The sequence below is a fragment of the Xiphophorus maculatus genome, chromosome 15, assembly GCF_002775205.1.
Source record: "Xiphophorus maculatus strain JP 163 A chromosome 15, X_maculatus-5.0-male, whole genome shotgun sequence".
Taxonomy (NCBI): domain Eukaryota; kingdom Metazoa; phylum Chordata; class Actinopteri; order Cyprinodontiformes; family Poeciliidae; genus Xiphophorus; species Xiphophorus maculatus.
Genome location: NC_036457.1, coordinates 2,533,053 through 2,558,170, shown reverse-complemented (window position 1 = coordinate 2,558,170; position 25,118 = coordinate 2,533,053). Strand labels below are relative to the sequence as shown.

Genomic DNA, 25,118 nt, shown 5'->3' with positions numbered 1-25,118 from the left:
TTTTTCCTGTTCTTCCTTATCTCCTGTAGTTTGTAGGTTTGTCGGTCATCTGGTTGCTCGGTTACATTCCTTTTATTGTTGCCTTGTGATAGCAGCCTATCTTGACCCAGAGTTCACACAAACAAACACATAAAATCACTGAAAATATTCACTCAGTCACAAGGAAAAACATTTGTTTTTTTCTCTTATGAAGCTCAGGTGTTCCAGTTTTTTTTTATCCATCTGTAAATTCTCTGCCAATAAATATCAAATATTTATTTTTTTTTTAAATCACTGTCCTGCTGTCAGTTTTTAAAACTCGGATCCAGGCAGCGCTGAGCTTTTCCCACAGTGGACAGTTTTTCCTTTCCGGTTGAGTATTGACATGAAAAATGAAAACTGCTCTGACCCTGCAGTCAAAATAAACTTGGCGGTTGGGAGTTTGAGACATTAATCTGTCTTAACTGTTTGCTTGGAGATAAAAACTAATGGTGAAAATGAATAATTTTAGCAGATAAAACAGCGTGCTGACCCTGTCCTCATTTACTCTGCAGGTGACCTTTCCCTGCAGAAGCTCTCCGGCACCGTGCTGGATTACAACGCCACCGACACATGCCCGGGAGGTACCAACCCGGTTCAGACCAGCATCGACTTCCAGTGTGGGAAAACCATGGTAAGATCCATGGCGACCGGTCTGATGGCAACCAGTTTCTTCCTGAACAGGGGATGTGTAATAATCAGGATATATGGAAGTGACTGACTGGTATTGTGTGTTATTCTCGTCTGTTCCTGACGTCAGCAAACACCTGCTCTGCGCAGCTGTTTTGTTCTGGCAGCCTAACGACAAACCCTGCATGTGTTTTAATCCATCTACAGATATGCAAACAAAAATTCTGCAGCATTTCAATGTAAAGGAAACTTTATTTTTCTTCTTGAACAGGTTCGGTTAGCAAAATTAGATAAAAAAAGATGCAAATGTAACATTTTTGCCTTTAAGAATTATAATAATTTCTGGGTTATTAAAACACTTTAAAGGTGACCTGCTCTTCCTATTGGCTGTGCAAAACATGTTCATTACATTTTTCGCACAAAATCATTCTTGGATAATGAGATTTTATTCTCTGCTCATTTCCTAATTGTTGAGCCTCCAGCTCAGAATTTACACTCACACATGAAAATGGCTGCAAACAGATGCGCAATTATACAACCGTAAATCTTTGAAAAGTAAAAGTGGAGCCTCCTGCACAACAAACAAGGAAATTCTAGATGCTCAGTCAACAGAAAAACACTTGTCTTTTCCAGCAGCCATTGTACAGAGCATACAGCAGTAAAACCAGCTGACCAAACATGCTGGAGCTCCATCTGGGTTGCTAGGTAACGGCGCAGTGCCTGATGATTTGTGATGTTACATTCAGTTTTTTGAAATTCCACACACACAAAAACATGACGTTATTGCCAAAAAAGTTAAAATAAGTGTTTTTAGAAGCAGCAGAAACAGAAATAGAACAAAAACGTGCGACCTTTGAAATTCTGTAGAATGAATGCAGAACAACGGGTGTCTGCTGATCTGATCACTGTTCTGCGGTTTTGTGTGTGTGCTCGTGTGTGTGTGAAAGAAAGAGGGAGAGTTGCTGTAGCTTTGGCAGTGATGTCACTTCCTGTCGAGTCACAATGAGAGCAGTTCTGTTTCCGAAGACAAGGGGCTTAGCAGGTTATTATGTCTGAAAACAAGAAATGAAACTCAATAGAAAAAGAACAATAAAATGATATTAAGGGAAGATTATACTGACAAACTTGTTAGCCAAGTTTAGCGTCTCAACTTTTTAAATATTTATTTGACTTGTTGGGCTTCAATGTTTGATTCTGCACAATTTTTCAATGCAATGATGTTTCTTTATTATTTTGCGTTGGCTGATACACTCCTCTGACTGAACAAATTAAAGTTGTTTTTACATGTTTGACCAAACTTCTGAAACTGTTGGTGTGTTTATGTGAGCTGTACTGGTGCAGAGTTAGGAAAGAAATTTTTAATCAGTACATTTATATCTATGTTTTAAAAAAAGAAACGTTTTAAATAAATTCAGCTATTTTTCTGTATTTGATGTCAGTCGATACTAAACCTAAGATTTCGGTGTCAGAAGTGAAAAAAGTGGACTCTGTGTGTTTTTGTTTGTGATGGTAGGTTTGTAGCAATCCTTGCAAACAACGTCAAGATGAGTTTGTATCCAACCAAAGAGCTGCAGAGCTCAAATATCCACATGTACCAGGAAATTGTAGCTACAGAAAAAGTTTATTAAAAAATAAAACTCAAAAGATGTTTTTTCTTGGTAAGTAAAAGCAGATAAACTCCATGTACTTTAGGTCACACAGGAAACTTATGACACGTTTTTCCGAAAAGTCACCCACCCAGTAAAAAGCCAATGTCCTTTACATTGTTTTCTGCTTGTTTATAACGAAACCGTTTTTTTTCACACTTCTGTCTAACAGGGCACCCCAGAGTTTGTGGCTCTGTCTGAATGTGTTCATTACTTTGAGTGGAAGACCTACGCCGCCTGCAAGAAGGACAAATTCAAACCACACAAAGAGGTAGGAGTCCTGACTGATGGTCCTGCTTGTAGGTTTCTGAGTGAGAAAGGAAACCGCATTTTTCTGCAGAAACAATTAGTCAGCTGACAGAAAGCGAAGCTTCCACATCCCATGAAGCGCTGCTGTTTGTGCTGCGCAGCAGAAAACCTGTCACATGCTGTCACCGTGAAATGAATTTACGTTGCGTTACTGCAAACATTTCAGTCACAAATTACTTCTTTTTTTTTTTTTTAACTTCTGTTAAAAGTTCACCGATGTAACCAAAACATTTGCAACCGGTTAAGACTCAAACAATTAATCGTGTGATGAATCAGTTATGGAAATAATCATCAACTGATTTAGTAATTGATTGATAGTTAACTGGAGCATACCCTCAAAAAAGGCAATTTGCTGAAAGAACAGTAATTAAACCAAAACTGTACAAAAATATAAAGATTTTGTATTTAAGATAAAAAAAAACCTTCTTTGTTATTAAATATGTTCTACCCAGAACTCAAGTAGTAGTTTTGGCTTCACCTGGTTCAAATTGTGTTGAAAAAAGTCCTATTAAGCACATTTAACTATCCAACTGTTAATCCGTTTATCTAAAAAACAATCAGCAGATCAGCCCTGCACTGTTTTGATAAGTCAAGCAAAAAGGCCTGAGCTTTTCACATGTTGTATTTTTTTTAGCTTGATTATTTGCTATAAATGATCAAGTCTTCTGTAAAGGAATGCAGTATTGCTTTTTAGGCAATAAAGTGTCTATTTTCTTAATTAAATATTTCATTTTCATGTGTTAAGATCGTATAAACAGGCTTAAGTGGGTAATCGATAAATCTGCAAAATGCACCAATTTTTTTGATCCTATTAATCGTCAGAATAATTGAACTCTAAAATAATCATACCTATTATCTACCTCTTGCGTTAATGTAAAATCCAGTTCCTGTCTGTGTTTCCATCTGGAAGTGGTGTATTAACGCTCCTGCTGTGTGTTCAGGTTCCCTGCTACGTGTTCGACTCGGACGGTAAGAAGCACGACCTGAGCCCTCTGATCCAGGTGGAGAACGGTTACCTGGTCGACGACGGCAACGACGCCTCCGACTTTTACATCAACATCTGCCGAAGCCTGAGTGAGTGAAAACTAGACGGCTGATTAGATTTAGAAATACTGTGCCTTTTTAAAGCAGTTTCTACGGAAGAGCATTAGGGCCACTGAAGAAGAAGAAAAAAAAAATCAGATTTTCTTTTCTCAGAATTCTGACCTTTTTTTTTTTAAATTCTGGCTTAAATTTTAGAATTGTGAAATTTTTTCTTTGAATTCTGACTTTTGATCTCAGAAATCAGCATTTTTATTGTTTGTTTTTTTTTATCTGTGGCCCTAAACCTCATCTGTACGGTTCTCTGTCAGAAAATCGGTGTCAGTGTAGGCTGCTGAAAGTAGTGGCATTATTAATGTTTACAACAATTTGTAAACGTTATCAGAAATTTGTTCCAGACACGTCTTGAGATTAATATCAAAATTTCAGAGTTTTTTTTAATGCAAATTCTCTGAAATTTTGACTCTGAAAGTTTCTGAGATTTTTCGGGTGGAAATGTATTTATTTTCTGTCTATAATGGCCTGTCATAGAAAGCTGAGGGCTTGGATTTCATTATGTTCTCCTCGGATTCAGGTCAAGTAAAAAACCTTCAATTTAAATTTCAGAAACATTAATAGACTTTTGAAATTGTTAGATTTTATCACTAAATAGTACTTTGATTTAATTCCTTATTTTCTTTTAATTAGTGAAAGTTTGATGTTATGCTTGTTTGTCTTATACTTTTTAAAATTTACTTAATCATTACAACCCAATATTGAGATTACAATTAAGCTAATTATTTATCATATTATAATCCTATAGTTTTAAAGTGTTTATCTTGTTAGTCTTTAAATTATGCCCAGGAGCTTCCTGTTTAGAGGCAATAATTTACCCTTCTGATGCTGAACTGATCAGTAGGATTTTTAATGCAGGAATCTGTAGGATTTCAGTTCTTCTGTTTTGTCCTGCAGACATTCCAGATAAGTCGTGTCCAGAGGGCTCTGCAGCCTGTCTCATCACAGGCCAAAGCTCCTTCAGCATGGGGGCTCCCAGCCGGCCGCTGGAGGCCGTGTCCAGCGACAGGCGAGTCTCTCATCGCTGCAGACATTTTCTTCAGCTCTTCTCCTGCTTGTTGTTAAAACTGAACATGAAACGATTCCACCGTGCTGCTTTTTCAGAAAGTTTTAGAGATAGTTGAACAACTTAATTCTTTCTGGCTTAAAAAAAACACTGAATTAAAATTGTTGTGTAATTTTCCGTCCAGTTTGAGGTTACAGTATGAGTTAAGCGTCGAGTCGACGCCTCCGGAGAGATGTGGAGGACACCAGCCGACCGTCAGCATCACTTTCATCTGTCCTTCAAGCCGCCATCTTGTAAGTCCCACAGCTAGCGCTGCTAACCCGTCAACTGATCTGGGTCTCTGATTGAGCTTTTCAGCTTCCAGGCATTGGCTGTTTCTTTTGCCTGATTTTGTTGTTGTGTAACTGTTTCTTATATGAATTATTTTCATGATGCACTGCAAAAACATCTTACCAAGTATTTTTGTTTTAATTTCTAGTGCAGATATCTTGGTACACTTGAAATAAGACAAAACCAAGTTACAAGTTACGTTTCAGTGATATGTAGAAGCTTGTTTCATGTCAATAACTTATTAATATTGATGAGAAACTACTTGCTCCCTTGGCAGATTTTTTCACTTATAAAATTGGAAAAATATCTTGTTATAAGTGAAATAATCAGCCATTGGAATTGGAACGTTTTCATCAACATTAATGAATTATTGGCTCATATTTCTTGCTGAAAAGTTAAATGGAAGTTAGTTGTCTTATTTCAAGATTACTAAGATATCTATCAAAAACTAGACTAAAATGACTTAAGATTCTGTGTTTTTGCAGTGTGAACTTTAAAATACCAAAATTTCCACATAAATATTTTGGTCCATGTGATATAATTTTTAAATATTAAATGACCGATAATTTGATCAGTTACTCAGTAAATTTAGTCGCCTTTTTACCAATACCTATTTACTCCAATAATTTCTCGGGCAAATACTGTTTACTCTTACTTGAGTATAATCTTTGGGAACTTTACGCTCCTCTTCTTCCAGGTAACTCCTGATTGTTCTGATTTCAGGGCAGCGTCCCTCGGATGGTGGCCGAGTCAAACTGTCGTTACGAGGTGGAGTGGGTGACTGAGTACGCCTGTCACAGAGACTACCTGGAGAGTCACACCTGCAAACTGACGAGCGAACAGCACGACATCTCTATCGACCTTTCACCTCTCACCCTCGGCTGTAAGTCCAAACAGGAGCTTTTTTAATCCCAGATTTTTACTATACACATGCACCAGTTAAAATTTACAATATATTAATATAAACATCCATGCAACGTTGATCTCTAAAGAGAAAATGATCTGCAGGTAAATATTGAAAAACCATAAAATCTCTGAATTTCTTTTTTAAAAACAAATGGGTATAGAGACATTCTATCCATCCATCCATTTGATTCACCAACAAAAAGTTTTATTTTTATACGTCAGATTGGTTAAAAAATGTGGATGTCTGGAAATGTAAAATCTTTGAGAATATGGAGAAAACTTGTTGGAAACCTGCTGTTATGATGCATCTTTACACCAAAAAATGGTTTGAGGTTCGAAGCGTTTAATGAAATCTGATTGTTTTCAATCTGTAATCAATTGATTGTTAGATAAATGTATTTTTGTCCAGGATTACTAACTAAAAATGTTTTTCTCAGTTTAGAAAATCAAACTCAGACCAGTTATTGTAGCTTTTGGCTCAAAACAGTCTTTAAATTCTCTTTAAAATGAGATCTTTATTCTTAAGCTTCCTGTTTTTGTGTCATTTTGTCATTTATTCAATTTTACTGATTAACAGTGAGCAAAATGTATCTAAAATCTGTTCATTTAAAATTAAAACTAAAACATGATTAATTCAGCTGGTAACTTAGTTTTTAATGTGATAGCGTGTTTAGAAACGGTTTCAATAAAAATGTCTGAATTTCAAACCCAAATGTTGCATCTTTTACAGCAATTTTTTTTCTTCTTCTGCAAAAATGAAAAACGATGCACAAAAAAATAAATAAAATAAAATAATAAAAAAATGCATTGAAGCAGTTTGAAATATGTATGACTGAAGCCTGTAAATTAATTTATTTTAATGTTTTCGAACATTAAACAGTTTTTAAATAGACTTCAAAATCGTGTTGGAAAAAAAGCAGCGCAAAAGAAACTTTAAATCATTTCAGCTCATAAAAATGATCATTTTTATGTAGTTTTCAAACAAACGTGTATATATTTGGATTTTAATGCCAATATAAATCCAGTCAGATCATCTTTTTTTATGAGTTTTACACAGACATTCTGTTTGTTTTGTGCGTTCAGCCACAGAAAACCCCTACTTCACCCCGTCTCCGTCCGGTGAAGGCTCTGAGAGCTACCTGTATTACCTGAACGTGTGTGGGAGCGTCTCCAATGATCTCTGTGGCAACGACCCTTTGACCTCATCCTGCCAGGTCAAGAAGTCCGGAAGCCCCTCTAAAGTGGCCGGAAGATTCCAGAACCAGACGTTACGGTAATGTTTGTCTCTGTGTGCCGGTTTCTGTTCTTTAGATTTAATCAAAAATAGATCTAATCTCAAATTATTTATTCATAATGTGACGCTTAATGTTTCATATCTGATTAAATGTAGTTGAAGTTTTTTACAGAGAACCAAATGTTTATTATTTGATAAAATACAATTACTGGCAGGTTTATGATGTTTTTATGTTTTCATGATGTAAAATACTGCATACTCAGTAAACTTCATTGATATTATTGTCTAGATTATTGATCAAAAGTGGACAACATGGCTTAAAAATAAAATCTCATTTTAAAAAAAAATTTCAAACAATTCTTCTCAAAAAAATAAAAATAGAGCAACAACAAAAAAAATGATACAAATCACAGAAAATATCTAAAATCACTCTGAACTATGGAAACCCAATGATTGTTTTGGTGAAAAAAAATGCAGATTTTTCAAAATTATAATCTAAAAAAACAAAACAATTTGATTAATCGATAAGATTGATTTACCGCTCATTCCAGATTATAAGTAATAAAATATCTATTTGTACCTTTGATAACTTCAGGTTTACTTTAGTATATGTGGACTGTAAACTTGTCGCAATCTGATGATGTTACCTCAGATCCATAAATTAAGAGGAAACTTTGGCCTGAATTTGAAAAACAAAAAGAATTGAATTTGTATGAAAATAAAAAGGGGCAAGAGCTTTAATGAATCTGCAGAATCTAAATGTTTTGTTATTGGTTAATATTCATTGAACTGTTATTTTCTCCTCTGCAGGTACTCAGATGGAGACCTCAGTCTGATTTATCCAGGCGGAGATAAATGTTCCTCTGGCTTCCAGAGGATGACCATCATCAACTTCCAATGCAACAAAACCGCATGTGAGTTGGACATTTTTGTACATTTCTGTAACATAATCACATTTCTTAAGCACTTACTGCTTTTTATAGCTTTAAAACTGCATCAGAAAACAAGGTTCAGTTCGAAGGTAAAAGTCAAATCATGTCATAAGGTGATCTTATTTATTTTTCTCTTTGTGTTTTACAGCAAACAACGGACACGGCAGACCGGTTTTCGCCGGGGAGACGGACTGTACGTATTACTTTAGCTGGGACACGGCGTTCGCCTGCGTCAAGGAGAAGGAGGACCTGCTGTGTCAGGTCAGAGTCGGCAGCAAACACTACGACCTCTCACGCCTTACGAGATATCCCGGTGAGTTTCTCCTTACATCTTATTTAAATCTGCTTCTGATTAATCCGACCAGCAATTATTTTTGCTCAATTAATCCTTCCACTGAGTTTTAAAATAATTTTCACTCTAAATTGAGCTATTTTAACATAATTTCAGTTGATGTCATCCAAGTATTTCTGTGGATGGTGATCCACTAGCAGTCAGTGCTGCAACAAATCTGAAGAAGCCTCTGACTGAAAACTGTTGCCGTAAGACAGCCCCATGCTAACATGCTAACAGCTCAATTTTCAGGCAGTAGAGACGATATTCCACAAAGTCGTAGCTTGTCCCTAATATTCCATCACAGAATTAACTTGAATTCAAAGTCCAAACAAGATGGCCGCTCTGGGCACGCTGACATCACTCAGAATTATGGAAGTCCAAGGAGTACATTGATGGGAAAAAAAAAAAAGAATTTATCACTTCATAATTCTGAATTAAAAAGAACTTTGAGAAACCTGGAATCATTCAAGCTTGTCTTGATCTTTTGCCTTTTTCTCTGTTCTGCTTCAGAGTCGAAGGACGGTGAGAACTGGAGGGTAGAGGTCGGCCCATCCGCCAAACCAGACACCCGTTACTTCCTGAACATCTGCCACAAAGTCCTGAGGAGAGGAGGAGCTGCCAGCTGCCCAGATGACGCTTCCTTCTGCGCTGTGGGTAAGATGTCCACAGGAATCCTAAATCTTACACTACAAAAACACAAAATCTTTCCAAATGATTTTGGTTTCTACTGTAAATATCTCAGTACATTACAAGTAACTTTTCAGCAACATAAGAGAGCTTGTTTCAAAGTGGCGATATTATGTAAAATCGATTTTTCTGATATATAATGTTATTCCCTCATCAAAAACAAACCTGGAGTGTTGCCTTGATTATTTCATGCATGTTTGAGAAATCCTTTAGTCTCCATGGCAACCATTCAGCTGTGCAAAACGCCTGTGTGGACTTAGCCCCGCCTTCGAGACACAGCTCCTCCTCCAAGCTGTAGTTTCCCAGCTTCCACCTCACAGAGCATCGCTCCCTCACTCAGCTCCTTCAGACTAGCCAGCAGCAATTAGCAACTACACAACTGCTGAGCTCATTACAGGAGCTACTTCTCAGAGCAAAGCTGGTAAAAATGTTGCTAAAGGGTTAATGGAGGAGCCATGTTGTGATGACTTCCTGAAGGCAGAGTTTCAGTGTATCATTATAATTTTTGCTGAACATGACGGGTCATTTATTTAATGATCTCTTTGTTTCTTTCTGATTCAGATAAAAATAATGAAACCATCAACCTGGGCAGCTTCCTCTCTCCTCCCCTGATGACTAAACAGGGAAGTGACATCAGACTGACATACACTGAAGGAACGACTTGTGAAAACAAGAAGACGACCACAACTATTCTGACTCTCAAATGCAAACCAGGTGAAATAAACAACAGGATTTCACTGCCATATTCTCTGTGTTTATGTATCTTTAGCATTTTTTTTTAATTTGATAACCTCCTTTTTCCTCCTTCCTGCATGTTCTGCAGGCCATCTTGAGAACCCTCCCATGCTTCGCAGCATTTCCCCTGATAAATGTCTGTATGAGGTGGAGTGGTACACCGCTGCTGCCTGCGTCCTCTCCAAAACAGAAGGACACGACTGCACGGTGGAGGACCCCCAGGCTGGTACGACACCAACACCAGTCTCCAATACTTCATGCTAAACTACCCCAACATGAGGGAAAAAAAACATATTTAGCTTTTTATGGTTGCCTTTGTTTCCTCAATCAGCTTCATTGGAAATCAAAAATGATCTAAAAAGGATTTTTGCATATTTGGCTTTTTTTTTTTTTGATAGTTTAGACCAGAGGTGTCAAACTCCAGTCCTCAAGGGCCGCTGTCCTGCAGTTTTTAGATGTGCCACAGGTACGAAACGCTGGAAGGAAGTGGCTTAATTACCTCCTCCTTGTGTAGATCAGCTCTCCACAGCCTTGCTAATGACCTAATTATTCTATTCAGGTGTGGTGCAGCAGAGGCACATCTAAAAGTTGCAGGACAGCGGCCCTTGAGGACTGGAGTTTGACACATGTGGTTTAGACCCTCAATATTCTTCAACCAGTTAGTTTTTAAGTTGAAAACAGTCCAGGAATTTTAGGCTAATTCTAGACATTTAAGATGATTATTTATAATCCAAAAAGTGAAACAAGGGGAAGGTAAAAATGTTGCTTCATCGGTGCCAGCGAAAGTTCTTTTCAATAAAATGTCCATTTGGAAACCTTGTGAATTGATTGGATCTCCCAGCCAGTGGCTGCTAAGCACTTCGATGTGAAGTTATCATCGTCTTCTTGTGTTTATTAACTCAAGAAGAAGCTATTTTGGTGTGTATTACCACCACCTACTGGTGATAATGCACCATTCAACTCAGAATGTCAATATTGTTCAAATATGCTTATAAATGATGTGAATTATCTCAGTTTCCACAGGGAGAATTATTAACATTTATATACACTTCATTTCATTTTAATTTTATTTGTTCACTTAAAAAAGGAGCAATATGCAAAAAAATATTAATAAAAGATACTTTTCAATCTGTACTGTTAAAAATGTGATTTATGGAGATTTCTTTAGTCTGGACATTGTGTTTTGGAGATTTCACTTTCTCTCGTTCCATGCTAATAAACCCTGACCTGGTTTGAGTTTCCTGTATTCCTCCTTCAGTTTTTAATCCTCCTCTCTCTAACTGCATCCACAGGTTTATCCTTCGACTTGTCTCCTCTCACCAAACCCAACGGCGGCTTCTACAACGTGACCAGCGGCGGCTACGACTACTACATCAACGTCTGCGGTCCGGTCAAAGCCGCCGCGTGTCCTGAGAATGCCGGAGCGTGCCAAGTGGAAAAGAGGTGAACCTTCGCCTCCAAATCTCTGCACTCAATCCAAACCTACAGGATTAACTCCCATCTATTCCTGCTTTCAGCTCCTGGAGTCTTGGGGAGGCGAACTCCCGCCTGTCCTACTACGACGGCCTGATCCAGCTGACCTACAGCAAAGGCTCCCAGTACAACAATGCGTTACACACCCTCAGATCCACCCTCATCTCCTTCCTGTGTGACCCCGAGGCTGGAGCAGGAAGCCCAGAGTTCCAGGTAAAATTCCGTCTTCTGACATCCGTCAAACTCTTTCTGCATGTTGTTGATTCACACTTTCTGAATGCAGGTAGAAGATAACTACACCTATAACTTCCGCTGGTACACATCCTACGCCTGTCCTCAGCGGCCTCACGAGTGTTTGGTGACAGATCCCATCACACTGGACCAGTATGACCTATCCAGGTAATGCTTTTGTTTTTAAATATAAAGTTAGCATTAATTACAGCATTAATTCAGCCCTTTGATGAAATCATCACGACGTTAGTTGGGTTTTTTCTTTAGGACTGTGTTGGGAAGCTGGTGAAACTTTATTAAGGGAATGAAGACACTGTTTACAGCTGCTAGTGGAGCAGATTTTTTTCTTTCTTTTCCCCTTAAAAAGAAAGTTTGATGCCTTCCCTGATGATGATTTTGTCTGGCATAGGTCTGTCTCAGTAGCAAATTTTGCTAGAAGATAAATTGTCCCAGAAGTTATAGCAATAAACAATAATATTGTTGTTTATACCATTTTCAAGTAATATGATGGCAACAACTGCAAAATAATGGAAGAACACATTCTCAAAGATCAATAAACTTTAAATTCTAAAGAACTTTTAATGCTACAACTGAGATATAACCAAAATAAATAAACAGAACAACATAAATATAAACATACAATATAAATTTCTTTATATTTTGCAAATAAAAATGAAAAATAAACAGCCATTCTGCATCTGAATCTGATTTGACTTCATTGCGTAAACTCTTTAAAAATGTGTGTTTTCATTTTGTTGCTTGAATATAAAATTGATCTAAAACAGTCACTGCAAAAATACAAAATCTTACCAAGTATTTCTGGTCTGGTTTCAAATTCCTTAACATTTGAAATAGGATAAAATTGGAAAAATATCTTATTATACGTTAAATAGTCTGCCGGTCGAACAAGAACACTTTTTTAAAATATTAATATTAAGTAATTATTGACTTAAAACAAGCTCTTAAATTTCACTGAATCATTACTTGTAAGTTGGTTTTGTCTTATTTCAAGTCTAATAAGATATTTTCACTAGTAACTAGATCGATATTACTCTGTAAGACTTTATGTTTTTGCAGTGTACCGATTTGTCCTCCTCAACTACCTTATTGCTTCTTCTTCTTCTGCCTCCAGTTTGTCGCGGTCCACATCAGCCAACAACTGGGTGGCGATGGATATGACCAACGTCTCCAATCAGAAGAAGTATTACATCAACGTCTGTCGGCCAATCGTCCCCGTTCCAGGATGTGACCACGACGCATCGGTCTGCCAGATGAAGTACATAACAGAAAAGGTCTGAATTCACCTTTTTCTTCACCAGATATTAGTGAAACTTGAGGTTTTACTACAATATTTTGTGGTGGTATACTGATAAAAGTGTTCATAAGTACTATTCATTACTTTTGTTAGGTAACTGTGTGGCAATTACAGCCCCAAAAACACAAACAATGCATTTGAAAAACATTCCCATTTGTAATATGCTTTCAGTCACATAAATGATTTGTCTCTAAACTGCACAGTCACTACATTTAATCAAATTCTTTCATATTTATTGTCAGGCTGAGTAATTGATTATTGGAATAATTGTCTACTAATTTACTAATTGAATAAAAAGTGGAGAAAATACTAAAAATAATCCTAACAATGAATGATTTAGCATAAGCTAATGCTAAAGCGCTAACTTCACCTCGAATTATATTTGTCTTTGAAAGACAACAACCCCCAAGCAGCAATTTAATTTTTAGTGAATTAGAGTTTTAGAAATAATCGGAAAAAAATAATTTAGGGGAAGCAAAATGCGCTAAACTAAGTTAAATGTTTCTAAAGTCAGTAAAAGCATTAAACAAAGCATTAGCTCTGCTTCTGGTGCATTAGCGCAAGTTTTCCCACCGCAGGTGAGCATCGTAGCCTTTTGTTAATCCAGAGGAAGCTTAAGTGGCCTTGTGTTTCGCCTTCAGGGCTCGCCAAAGGAAGTGGTGTCCGTCAGCAGCATGGGGAAGTCCAAGAAAGGGCCGATCATCGAGGCCCGGGACCGTCTGCTGCTAGAGTTCACAGACGGTTCTGTCTGCATGTCGGAGGGTCAGAAACTGTCCTACACAACGCTCATCCACCTGGTCTGCCACAGAGGAGCCATAGTAAGTCCAGTCTGTCACAAAACCAACCTGTGGATGTTTTCCATGAAGCTGGATGTGATCGTGTTTCTGCTGCTCACTCTGAAGGTCAAGTCGCCGCAGTTTGAGTTAAGCCAGAACTGCACTGCCATCTTTATTTGGGAGACCAAAGCCGCCTGCGCCATCCAGACCGTTGAGAATAACGTACGTTTCCCACATCCTCCTCATTTTTACACCTGCAGCAAAGATCACCTGTTCACTTTAACGTAAAATGTTGAAAGATGGTGATTGCTGGTATTTTTCAGACTTGTGCGATTGTGGACCCTGACTCAAATTTCAAGTACAACCTCCAGCTTCTGGCCTCTAAGGACGGATACCGGACAACTGCTAACCGCAAAGACTTCCTGGTAAAACTCTGACTGGTGAAACTAGCAATGTTTCTGTTCTCAATTTGACATTTCAAAAATAAAATTGCTTTACGGAAACACACCGATTTAAGTTTTGGTGCTAGGGTGAGGGGATTTTTTATTGTTCGGTTTACTTTGCTAATGTGCAATGGAAACATTTCTTTCGCATCACACGAGTCCTGTGTGATTTTAGTTTCATTTCTTATTTAATGAAAACACATCAATTGCAAAGAAATTTTTTTGTTTGTTTGTTTTTTGGGCTTTTTTTTTTTTTTACATTAGTCGGATATAGACAAAGTTTTGAGCGTAATTGTAATGAAAACACAGCTTCTGATGTGTCATTTAATATTAGTCACAGTGCAAGATCTTCTAGATCATTTAAAAAAAAATCCAGGAACTCATTTGATAACAGAAAGTTGAATTTTTATTGTTAGTATGTCCTTATTTTGTTTTCCCTCATTTAAATGTAACAAAGTGAACTACACTTCTTTTATTATGAGATGTATCCAGGAGTTTTTGTTAAACAGAAGTGATACCTCCTGCCTGCAGCTGAACATCTGCGCAGACGCCCCGGGATGTGGCTCGGGAATGGGTGGCTGTGAGCTGGAGGCCGGGCAGCCGTTGTCCCCAGTGGGGGTGCAGAAGACGCTGAAATACTCCACTAACGGTGAACTACAGCTGACGTACAGGGGGCAGCTGGATGTGCAAACAGGTACTGAAAACACACTTTATTTAACAATAAATGTAAAATAACAGTAACTAATTAAAAACTGGATTTTATTTTTAATTTCACAAATGATTTCAGTTATTTGTCGTTTACTCAAATCAGCAAACAATGATGGAAAATTCATAATTATTTAAAGCTTAAGTCGATTTCATCACATCTGGAGTCCAAAGTGCATTGCTTTTTTAAATTTTATTTAGTTTTTTAAACCTTTATTTCATCAGGTAAGATGGTTGAGAACAAATTCTCATTGCTAAGGAAGCATCAACACATCGAACAGCAGAAAAGCTGCTGCCCTGTGATTGGTTGGTTTACTGTTTGTAGTCGAACAGGAGGCCAGGGAAATATTGGGAAACATTTTAACTCTACACATCATGGAGTTTCTTAAAATATTAAATGTTTTTCCACATTTTTTATGATTTTTTTTTTCTTTTTCTTGTGATTTCACCATGTTTCTCCAGGAACCAGAGACACGTTCATCGTTAACTTTGTGTGCGACCCAAACTCTCACCCGGGCTCAATAACGCAGGTTCATGAGGAAATGAGCTCTTTATCCACCCATGTGGTTCATAACGTCCTGTTTGAGTTCTCCACCGCGCTGGCCTGCGTCCCTGCTGCGGTTGACTGCACCATCGCTGGTAGGAACACCGACACACTTTATTCTTATTCTTTACTGGTTTAAGGCTCAGTTCTGAATTGGCCGCTCCAATTAATCGATTGCTAAATTAGTTGACAATGTTTTCAATAATTGATTAATCCCAATTAATTTGAATTACCGTTGTGGCCATAAAGTAATCTTGATTGTTTTTCAGATTCCCGTGGAAATGAGTATGATCTGAGCCACCTGGCCCGAGATGAAGACGACGCTCCGTGGATCCCAACGGACGCCGGCCAGTCGCGCAGATTCTACATAAACGTCTGCAAGCCGCTCCCGACGATGGACAAATGTCCAGGTTAGGACAGCAGAACATTCTGGTTCCCTCCGTTTTTCCAGTCTAGCCTTTGATTTCAACCCTTTTCTCGTAAACCTCCTCCTCAGTGGGTCCTCTCGGAGCTTGCGGTGTGATTGGTGGGAAAGGTTTCAACCTGGGATACATGCAGTCCAGCCCGCAGGTGGCGGAGGACGGCTCCATCAGCATCGTGTACCAGAACGGAGACAAGTGTGGCAATTCGTCCACTTACTCAACGCGCATCATACTGCAGTGTGACGACAGTCCGGTGAGTCTTTCCAGCTCCAATGAGAGTGGAAATACAGTACTGTCTCTTTAAAAATTCTGCCTTCAGGAAGTCATCACAATGTAGCTCCTCTACTAACAATTTAACATTTTTATCAGCATTTCACTGAGAAGTAGTTCCTATAATAATCTTAGCTGATGTTTAGTTCCACCAGGTGTTTGCTAATTGCTTCTGGCTAGTCTGAAGGATCTTAGTGAGAGGGTCCACTAAAACATCTACAGTTAGTGGAATCCGTGAACAGACATGGGCCTATTGTAGTAGCAATTTTTGCATTTTTTCCCCTGGAAAATTCAATTCAACATCTTTAATTTGAGCAAATATTATTGAATAAATTAGCACATACCTCTGCAGAAAACTAACCAAAACCAACCAAGTAGTTTTGTCTTGATGCATGGCTGTTTACTTCCAGGGCTCACCTGTGTTTGACCGTCAAGAAGGCTGTGAATACATCTTCCTCTGGAGGACGTCAGAGGCCTGCCCCATCAGGAAGGTTCAAGGTAAAACCAGGTTTAACTTCCAACATTCAAATGTTTTCAATCAAAAGATTTACAAAACTTGAAGCAAGAATTGTCTTTTCTTTGCAGGGGATAACTGTCGAGTTCGTGACACCAAGAGTGGCTATGAGTTTGACTTTAGCTCCCTTAAAGACGGAAATTTTTCCGTCTCTAGTGGCAAGTACATTTACCATCTGTCGGTTTGCAGCCCACTGAAGAAAAATGTTTGCCCCGCCAAAGATGGTGTGTCGTCCTGCCAGGTGACTGAAAACACTCACAAGATCGCTGGTAAGGACGTATTAATGTATTCCAATTCTGTTCTGTTGTTTATGTTTATAGTTTTTTCTCTAACCTCTTGTGTTTGGTTCTGTAGGACTGTCCAATCAGAAATTGAGTTTCGTCGGGGATCAGATCCTCCTGAACTACACCAGTGGGGATGTCTGCCATAAAATCTATAATAGATCCACAGTCATTAGCTTCTCCTGCAGCCCTGACAAGCATCCAGTAGGTGTCACCAGTTGTGGGAACATTGTGGCTCACTTTAGACGAAAACAATTAATCTGTTTAATCATCAGCTAATATAGTAATTGATTAATCGTTAACTGGAATGTAGCGATTCCAGTTAAAAATGCCGTTTGCTGAAAGAACGACACACAGCAATTGATACAAAACTGTACAAAAAATTTACACATTTTTGCATTTAAGATAAAAACAAAACATTTTGTCTGTAAAAATGTTCTCTCCTGAACTCCTTAGATGTCATAGTTTTAGCTTTATCTGGTTCAAATTCTGTAAATAATAAAAAAAAATCTTTATCTATCCAATTATTAATTGATTAATTTAAATGATAAACAGATCAGCCGTACACTGTATTGACGTTAAGTCAAGCAGAAAGAGTTGAGCTTTTCATATGTTGATTTTGGAAAGATTGTTTTAGCTGCGTTCACTGAAGGAATACTGTTACTGCATTTTAGTAATAAAATAAAATGTTAATTTCCTTATTTATCAAAGGATTTAAATATTTGTTTGCATCTTTTAATGAATTTCCAATATTGTATAAAAAAGTGGTTAAATAAGCAATCTGTAGTGTGGTAATTTTCTTTATCCGATTAATTCATTAATCGTCGGAATATTCGGTTACTGAAATAATTATTTGCAGCTCTAATATTTATTATTTATTCTGTCTAATGATGTGCTAGGATTCATGTATGATTGTTACATTTTTATTTTAAATACTTAAAAATGTGTGTTTGGGATTTTCCGTCTCCAGGGATTACCAGAGTTCATGAAGGAGACTCCGGACTGCACCTACCTGTTCAACTGGCCCACAGCGCTGGCGTGCATCCCAGTCAAAACCACCAGCTGCTCCTACAAGTAAACATGCATAAAACACATTCTGCCTCATCTCTGTGTGCACATGGTGATGAAATCCTACAGGACTGGGTTTGGAATAATCTGAAATCTGTGACTAAAATAGGATTATTTTTCCCCTTTTTCTTGTTACAATGGAACAAAGGTGGGAGAGAAGTATATTTTTAAATATAAGTGGATAAAAATCTGACAGTGTGATCTGAAAAGAGGACTGTAAACATTTATATCACTCTTATATCAGTCTTTGCAAACAGATGAAACAAATTTTCTTCATGTTGGTTCTAAATTTAAAAAATTTAATTTAAAAAAATGACCAAAAATAAAGGTTTTTGGAAAAAGTTATTTCATTAATTTAAATAGAGAAGTAATTTTTTAAAATATATATATTTTTTAAATGATTTTAGTTTAAAAATAAAGTTAATATAAAAAATTACAATATTTTAAAAATGTAAAATTTATCATTTTGGGGGGGTATATGTATTTATTTATTCTTTATTTTAGTCTTGATGCCAAAATAAGTAACTGACTTGAAGCCTAAAACGTTAAATTTTGCATCTTTTTGACTCATTTTATCCTCAGCGACGGTCAGGGCCACTCCTACGACCTTTCACCTCTGGCTTTGGACTCTAAGAACTGGGAGGTGGACGCCTCGACTCAAAACCCAAGGAACAAATTTTACATCAACGTCTGCAGGCCGCTGGTGCAGCAGGGAGGTCCGTGTGAATCTGAAAACATTCCACATTCACTAAACACCCAGAAGTCAAACATTGAGCGTTTGCACGTCGCCCTGCAGGCTCGTGGAAGTGTCCGTCCAGCGCAGCGTCCTGCTTGATGGACGGGAACAACTATTTGAGTCTCGGGCAGCTGACGTCCGGTCCTGAGCTGGACAAAGGCATCCTGAAGCTGCAGTACACCGGCGGCCATCGCTGTCCGGATGGCAGCAACAACCGGAGCACCATCATCCACCTCCAGTGCGACAAAGACAAAGTGGTGAGAGACGCTGCAGCCTCCAGCTACACACCTCTGGCATTACTCAAATTACATAATAATCGCATCTCTTTGGGATTAACGGCCACAGAAGCGACGAAGGACACTCAACTCCCCTTAAAGTACTTATTCCCCAAATTATGCTGAATTTTTAATTTTATGCACATTTATGTGTGCAAATTTATCAGAATTTATTCTACGGCTGAAACTTTTACTTGCATAAATTGTGATTAATTGGATAAATCATGATTAATCAAATATTGAAATAATTGTCAACTAATTCAATCACTGATTAATTAACTGGAGTAAACGGACTTAAAAAAGGCCATTTGTGTAAAGGACAAAATATTTAGAGCCAAAACGGTACAAAATATATGCTTATTGCATTTAAAATGAAATTAAAAACAACCTTTTCTGTATATATGTTTTAAACTCTCAAAGTGCTAATTTTAGCTTTACCTGGTCCAAAAAAAAAAAAAACTAACTTATTTTAAACTAAAAATAATCCATGTGAGTTTTTCACATGTTGATATTAGAAGTATATTTTTGTAGCTACAAATGATGAAGCGTTCACTAAAGGAATGCTGTTATTACATTTTAGGCTATAAAATGTTTATTTTTCTTATTCAAAAAATGTATTGAATTATTGATTATTTGCATTTTTAATGGACTTCTAGTATTGTATAAAAAGGCTTGAGTGGTTAAATGAAAAATTGCTGAATGTGCCAATGATTTGATTAATCGTTAGAATAATCAATTACTAAACTAAACATTAGTTGCAGCCCTGATTCATTCAGTGGTTCTGCCAACAAAATACTCAGCTGTTGTTTTTTAATGTGTCTGTACTCTTGTGTCCCACTCAGGACTCCAAACCCATCCTGATCTCAGAGATAGAGGATTGTGTCTACTCCTTCCTGTGGCCGACTGCTGCCGCCTGCCCTCTGAACACCAGCCAACACGACGACTGCAGAGTTACCAACCCCGCTACAGGTCATTCTAAAAATGATGGACAATCTAATGAAAACTCAAGATTCAGTTATTCTGAGAGGTGCAGCAGCAATTCAGCAAATGTATTTTCATAACTTCAGTTTGGACAATTAAATGGTCAATTAACTTCTGTAAGCCACTAAAGATCAAGAGTGCCGTATCCAAGCACTTTAATGGGAAAGTTAAGCGGAAGGAAACACAAAATTGCATTTTTAACAGTTTGAGTGAGATTTCTAAATCTGTTCACATTTCAGATGAGCAGAAGTTGCTTTATTAAATAAACTTGGACAGCCTCCATACCAAACTCCATTGCTGCAATAATTCATGCAAAAGTCGCCTCTTGCCCATATGTGCTGTACAACACACAGGCAGACACTTTGTGTTAAATATCTTCTTTTATTATTCTTAGATAATCTCAAAATTTTCATCAGCTGCAAGTCATGATTATCAAAATGAGCAGAAAATAAATGCTTTGGATAGGTCAATTTGTTAATTCCCACTGTACATATTATCAGAGTTTCAAAAGAAATTCACTTCAACAATGCTCTTGTTTTAGATTTGATCCTCATGTTTTCCCATGTTGATTATTTCTGCCTCCTCCAGGTCACTTATTTGACCTGAATCCATTGAAGAAATCTGAATATTACATCATCTACGATCACAAGCAACCGCAGAAAATATTTCGCTTGAACATCTGTGGAGAAGTGACAAACTCTGGATGCAGTGCAGGAACCGGTATGTGTCTCCTTCCTTTCCCCTAGAAGACAAACTGAACGCTTAAACAGCCAGAGAGACAGAAAATTACTTAATTTTTAACAAGAAAGTAAAGAAATGAGGTTATTTATTGAACAATTCTGTCTCCTGTGCTCGGATGTTTCCAGCCACTGCTGGTGTACAATTAAAATATGTCCTGCAGGTCTCACCTGGTTACCGTTTACAGAGTTTCTGCGTCATCACTGCGTCCAAATATATCAAAACCCTCTGAAATTATTATCCACTCTTCAACTAGAAACACAAACCTGCAGCACATGAAAGTAGTTTATTATAACCGCTGGAGTGCTTGGAGATGTTTAAACAGACTGAAAATGTGAATGTTTTATACCAGGATGAGTTGATATGAATCTATCTGTGCAGCCGTCTGCATTACGGAGGGAAACACGGCCGTCAGCGGCGGTGAAGCGACCACCAAGCTGTCGTACAGAGATCACGTGTTGGAGCTGACGTATGAAGGAGGAAGTCCCTGCTCTGCAAACCCCCTCCTGAAACACAAGACCATCATCAATTTCATCTGCAGGTATTTTTTCTTGCTGCTCTGAACTCCTTAATTTATCATTATTTTAGTAGATTTTCTGTTTGAATTAGAGCTGCTACTAATAAATAATAATCGATTAATATATCATTTACTCTGATGATTAATCAGGTTTAAAATAATGGCATATTCTATAGGTTTTTAGTTTAACTGCGTAGTCCTTTTCTAAACAATATAAGAAAAATATTAAAAGATGAAAATAGACTATTTGGTAAAAATTTTAGTGCTTAAAATGCAATAACAGCTTTTCTTTTGTGAACTTGAACTGGGTGAAACTGAAAAAACGCCACTTGAGGAGTTTTGGGTAAAACGTGTTTACAGACAAAGACGTTTTAATCTTCAATGCAAAATCTATATTTATTTGTAACAGTTTTGGCTGCTCTGAATGTGTTGGATTTATTTCAGCAAATTGCCTTATTTTGAGTCTGCTTACTCCAGTTAATTATTAATCGGTTACTAAATTAGTTGACAGTTAATTACAATTAAACCGATTAATTGTTTTAGTCCTTGTCTAAATTAGACTTAAGACTTACAGACCATTATTTTATTATCTCTGGTAATAAAAGTTAGCTTACTTCCATATTGGTGGATAAAAACATATGATTCAGTTACTCCCTCTGGTTCTGGATGCTCTGCAGCTGGAGGCATTTTTGCTCCTACTTTTTTTTTTTTGACCTTCGGAAAGTAATTGTACTGCGGAACCATGGCAACAGTTTTTGTTCTTGTTGGTTTTTAACAACCGGGAGCAACTGATCAGCAAATCCCAGGTTAGTTGAAACAGAAGCTTCATTTATTGAGAGGAGGAGGAACCATCTCTTCCATCCATCATAGTGGCCCAGAATGATATCCCCTACTCCAACATCTTTTTATCCATAGAGCCAAACTGAAAGGAGCAGCAAAAGCAAATGAGATGAATTATGGAATATTGCCTGGATATTGACCTGTTAGCAGGTTGTGACAGTATGAGACAGCAATAGTCTGCAGTCAGAGGCTTCTTAGAATACGCTGCAACACTGACTGCTACCGGAGCAGCATCACAATTCACAAAGACTTTTTGACGATACTTGGAAAATATGCGTCACAAATGTATCTAATTTCCCTTTGGGATAAATTCAAGTTGTAGCCATGACTTCCTGTTTCTCTGGGATCTAGTGGCTTTTTAAAATCTTGACTCCATGCATATTAAAAAAACTTGTATAAAGAGTGTGATTTGTTCTTGCTAACAATCATCAACGTTTATTTTTTCCTCTTTATGTGATTGTTCAGGCCTTCCTACATGAGCTCCACCTCAGAGGAGCCGGTCTTCATCAGCACAAACGCTGAGACCTGCACACACTTCTTCTCCGTCCACACAGCGCTGGCTTGTGAACAAACTGTACGTGTTTCATGGTTTAGGTTTTTCTGGATGCTAAATTGTACCACATGTTATTGTGTTAAAAGGTAATATTGTTGTTTTGAGATTGTTTTCAAATAATACAATGGTAATGTTCAACTGTCATTCTCAAAGCTCAGTAAACTTTCATTTCTAGCAAACATTTGACATTGGAACTGGAAGGCATTTTAAATCTCCAAAATAAACAAACAAAGCAACAAATAAATTGCATTCTTAAGTTTCTGTAAATGAATTAGTCCTTCAAGAAATTAGGCTACTTCAGGCCAAGTAATGAAGACTTTTGTCGTCCAGCTTTTGGTAGAAAAAGAGAAAAATGATAAATCATGCAAATCATCATTTGATTTATTTCTTATTACGACAAGCTTATTTTAGATCTGTTTAAAAAGTTTTAAAAATTCCAATTTAATTTCACTAGTATTGACTATTGGATGCATGATTTTATGGCTTTGTTTTTGTTTTCTATGAAGTTTTGCTTAGAAAATGATTCCCAAAACACTGGAACTTAATGTTATCACTGCTTTAAAATGGGGATTTATCGCAGTGGTTTAGTGGATGCAGTTGTGCTGTGAAATGGGCCTGAAGATGTTCTCATTTTAATTCTTTTTATATGATTTATTTAAATCATTAGGTGACCTGTTCGGCCCACAACGGCTCTTCTCTAATAGACCTGTCTCCTCTCATTCACCGCACTGGGTACTACACGGCTACAGGTGGGTGGGCTCAGCTCTACTTGCTTTTTAATTTATTTATTTGAGGCTATAACTCTGTCTTCTTCTCCGTTCCTGTCCGATCAGACGATGCAGTGGACCAAAACGACAACTCTCCTGACTTTTATCTGAACCTCTGCGAGCCTTTGAATCCCATCCCCGATGTCACCTGCCCACCTGGTGCTGCAGTCTGCATGGACCCCGATAACGGACCACCTGTGGTGAGAAATCTAGCACACGATCTGGTTTTTATACCAAAATAAGCAGAGCAGCCATCAACACACATTCTGTCATTAATAGTTACTGGTAGACTTTATTTATAGAAATCTTTCAGCTCTGTAAAGTGGCAGTGCACAGATAAAGCAACCTTGATTTCTGTATTCACATTATTATTCAGCTTTAAAAAAAAATCACAAGACATTAAAATAAAAATGGTCAGAAATGGCGCATCATGACTCAACATTCCCGAGGTTTTAGAAGCAGCTCATTTTCCAGACACCAAAAAACATGAACTTATTGCCAAAAAACAGCTGGATGATTTTTCTTTTAAGCGTTAACTGGAGTTAAAAACAACTGAATTTAGGGGGTTAATTAGACATTTTAAAGTTTAGCTCTGTCTCTTATTCTTTTTTTGCTTTAATTTTCTGTAATTCTGTGTGTTGCAGGATATCGGCCGTTCAACCTCTGGCCCACAGATGAACAACATGACAGGTGAAGTGTTCATCACCTACCAAAGCTCGACCCGGTGTGCAGCAGATCCTCATCACAACTACAGTTCAACCATCGTCTTTACCTGCCAGAAAGGCCTGGAGCTGGTCAGTCTGCCCTCTCTCATCAGAAATAATCCCATCCTGCCTCGTCGTCTTTAATCTTTGGATATTTTCCTCCAGGGTTCCCCTCAGATGCTGAGGCTGCAGGGTTGCGTCTACCTGTTTGAGTGGGCGACTCCCATCGTCTGCCCAGATGCGACTCAAACCAGTGGCTGCCAGCTCAAAGACTCACAGCTGGATTTCACGTTTGATCTCATATCTCTTTCCGGCGAAGTCCAGGTGAGGATCAGCGGCTTCGTGTTCCGGTTCCAGTCTGTCTGGATTCGGAAATAAACACATTTATCTGCGGTTCTGCAGGTGAATGGATCCTCCGGGAAGTATTACATCAACGTCTGCGGCTCGGTGGCGGAGAAAAGCTGCAAGCAGAGCACGGTCTGCCTGGTTCCGGGTTCTGGTTCAAAGATGCCCGCTTCATCGTACGGCATCAGCAAAGCCATGACGATGGACTTCAAACACGAAGACCAGGCGGTGCTGATGCACTACGGAGGAGGAGATCCATGCTCAGCCAGTAGGAAGACGCTTTTGTCCTTTATGACACAAAATCATCGATTTATAAACTATTTTTTAGAGAAAGAACCAAAAAATAAAAAATATTTTTAAAAGAATTGTTGTACAGCATTAAAGCTAAACAACCAAATTTAAACTCTAGTTTTATAAATGCATATTTCAGGTACTTAAAATCCTTTACAGCGCTCGATTTCTGTATAAAGTCCTTGAAGGTTTTGATATTAAGACTTCACAGTTTCATAATAAAGTGCAATCTAACTGTATAAAAGGCGCTGACATTTCTGTATTTTATTTTGTAATGTTGGTTTAGAGAGTATCCTAGGAAGTGACGTAAGTCGGAGTTTAGTGCTGTGCCCTGCTCATGGGAGCAATTTAATATACTTCCGGGTCAGTTTGCTGCGTTCTCAGCATGTGAGACCGCATTCATGTTGTAGTCTTGAGAAGTGGTGCTCCGAGTGTTAAGTTGATGACGGAAAACTACTGGCAACACT

At 37.8% G+C, this 25,118-nt stretch overlaps 1 protein-coding gene across 1 annotated transcript in view; it reads left to right on the top strand.

Moving 5' to 3' along the window:
• igf2r (insulin like growth factor 2 receptor) overlaps positions 1–25,118 on the top strand; it is a 52,717-nt gene that overhangs the window by 6,121 nt on the left and 21,478 nt on the right. The window contains exons 3-40 of the mRNA XM_014471545.2: positions 534–652; positions 2,467–2,565; positions 3,545–3,677; positions 4,596–4,707; positions 4,889–4,997; positions 5,758–5,917; positions 7,024–7,213; positions 7,985–8,088; positions 8,255–8,419; positions 8,951–9,094; positions 9,689–9,841; positions 9,951–10,088; positions 11,155–11,305; positions 11,380–11,548; positions 11,619–11,734; positions 12,699–12,858; positions 13,523–13,699; positions 13,784–13,879; positions 13,981–14,082; positions 14,632–14,794; positions 15,268–15,444; positions 15,619–15,759; positions 15,846–16,024; positions 16,452–16,539; positions 16,627–16,824; positions 16,910–17,040; positions 17,807–17,910; positions 18,487–18,620; positions 18,701–18,897; positions 19,758–19,884; positions 20,485–20,616; positions 21,016–21,175; positions 22,457–22,565; positions 23,212–23,293; positions 23,378–23,511; positions 23,956–24,105; positions 24,181–24,339; positions 24,418–24,628. Of these exons, the coding sequence (XP_014327031.1) occupies positions 534–652; positions 2,467–2,565; positions 3,545–3,677; positions 4,596–4,707; positions 4,889–4,997; positions 5,758–5,917; positions 7,024–7,213; positions 7,985–8,088; positions 8,255–8,419; positions 8,951–9,094; positions 9,689–9,841; positions 9,951–10,088; positions 11,155–11,305; positions 11,380–11,548; positions 11,619–11,734; positions 12,699–12,858; positions 13,523–13,699; positions 13,784–13,879; positions 13,981–14,082; positions 14,632–14,794; positions 15,268–15,444; positions 15,619–15,759; positions 15,846–16,024; positions 16,452–16,539; positions 16,627–16,824; positions 16,910–17,040; positions 17,807–17,910; positions 18,487–18,620; positions 18,701–18,897; positions 19,758–19,884; positions 20,485–20,616; positions 21,016–21,175; positions 22,457–22,565; positions 23,212–23,293; positions 23,378–23,511; positions 23,956–24,105; positions 24,181–24,339; positions 24,418–24,628 (5,373 nt within the window). The remainder of the gene's footprint in view (positions 1–533; positions 653–2,466; positions 2,566–3,544; positions 3,678–4,595; positions 4,708–4,888; positions 4,998–5,757; positions 5,918–7,023; positions 7,214–7,984; positions 8,089–8,254; positions 8,420–8,950; positions 9,095–9,688; positions 9,842–9,950; positions 10,089–11,154; positions 11,306–11,379; positions 11,549–11,618; positions 11,735–12,698; positions 12,859–13,522; positions 13,700–13,783; positions 13,880–13,980; positions 14,083–14,631; positions 14,795–15,267; positions 15,445–15,618; positions 15,760–15,845; positions 16,025–16,451; positions 16,540–16,626; positions 16,825–16,909; positions 17,041–17,806; positions 17,911–18,486; positions 18,621–18,700; positions 18,898–19,757; positions 19,885–20,484; positions 20,617–21,015; positions 21,176–22,456; positions 22,566–23,211; positions 23,294–23,377; positions 23,512–23,955; positions 24,106–24,180; positions 24,340–24,417; positions 24,629–25,118) is intronic.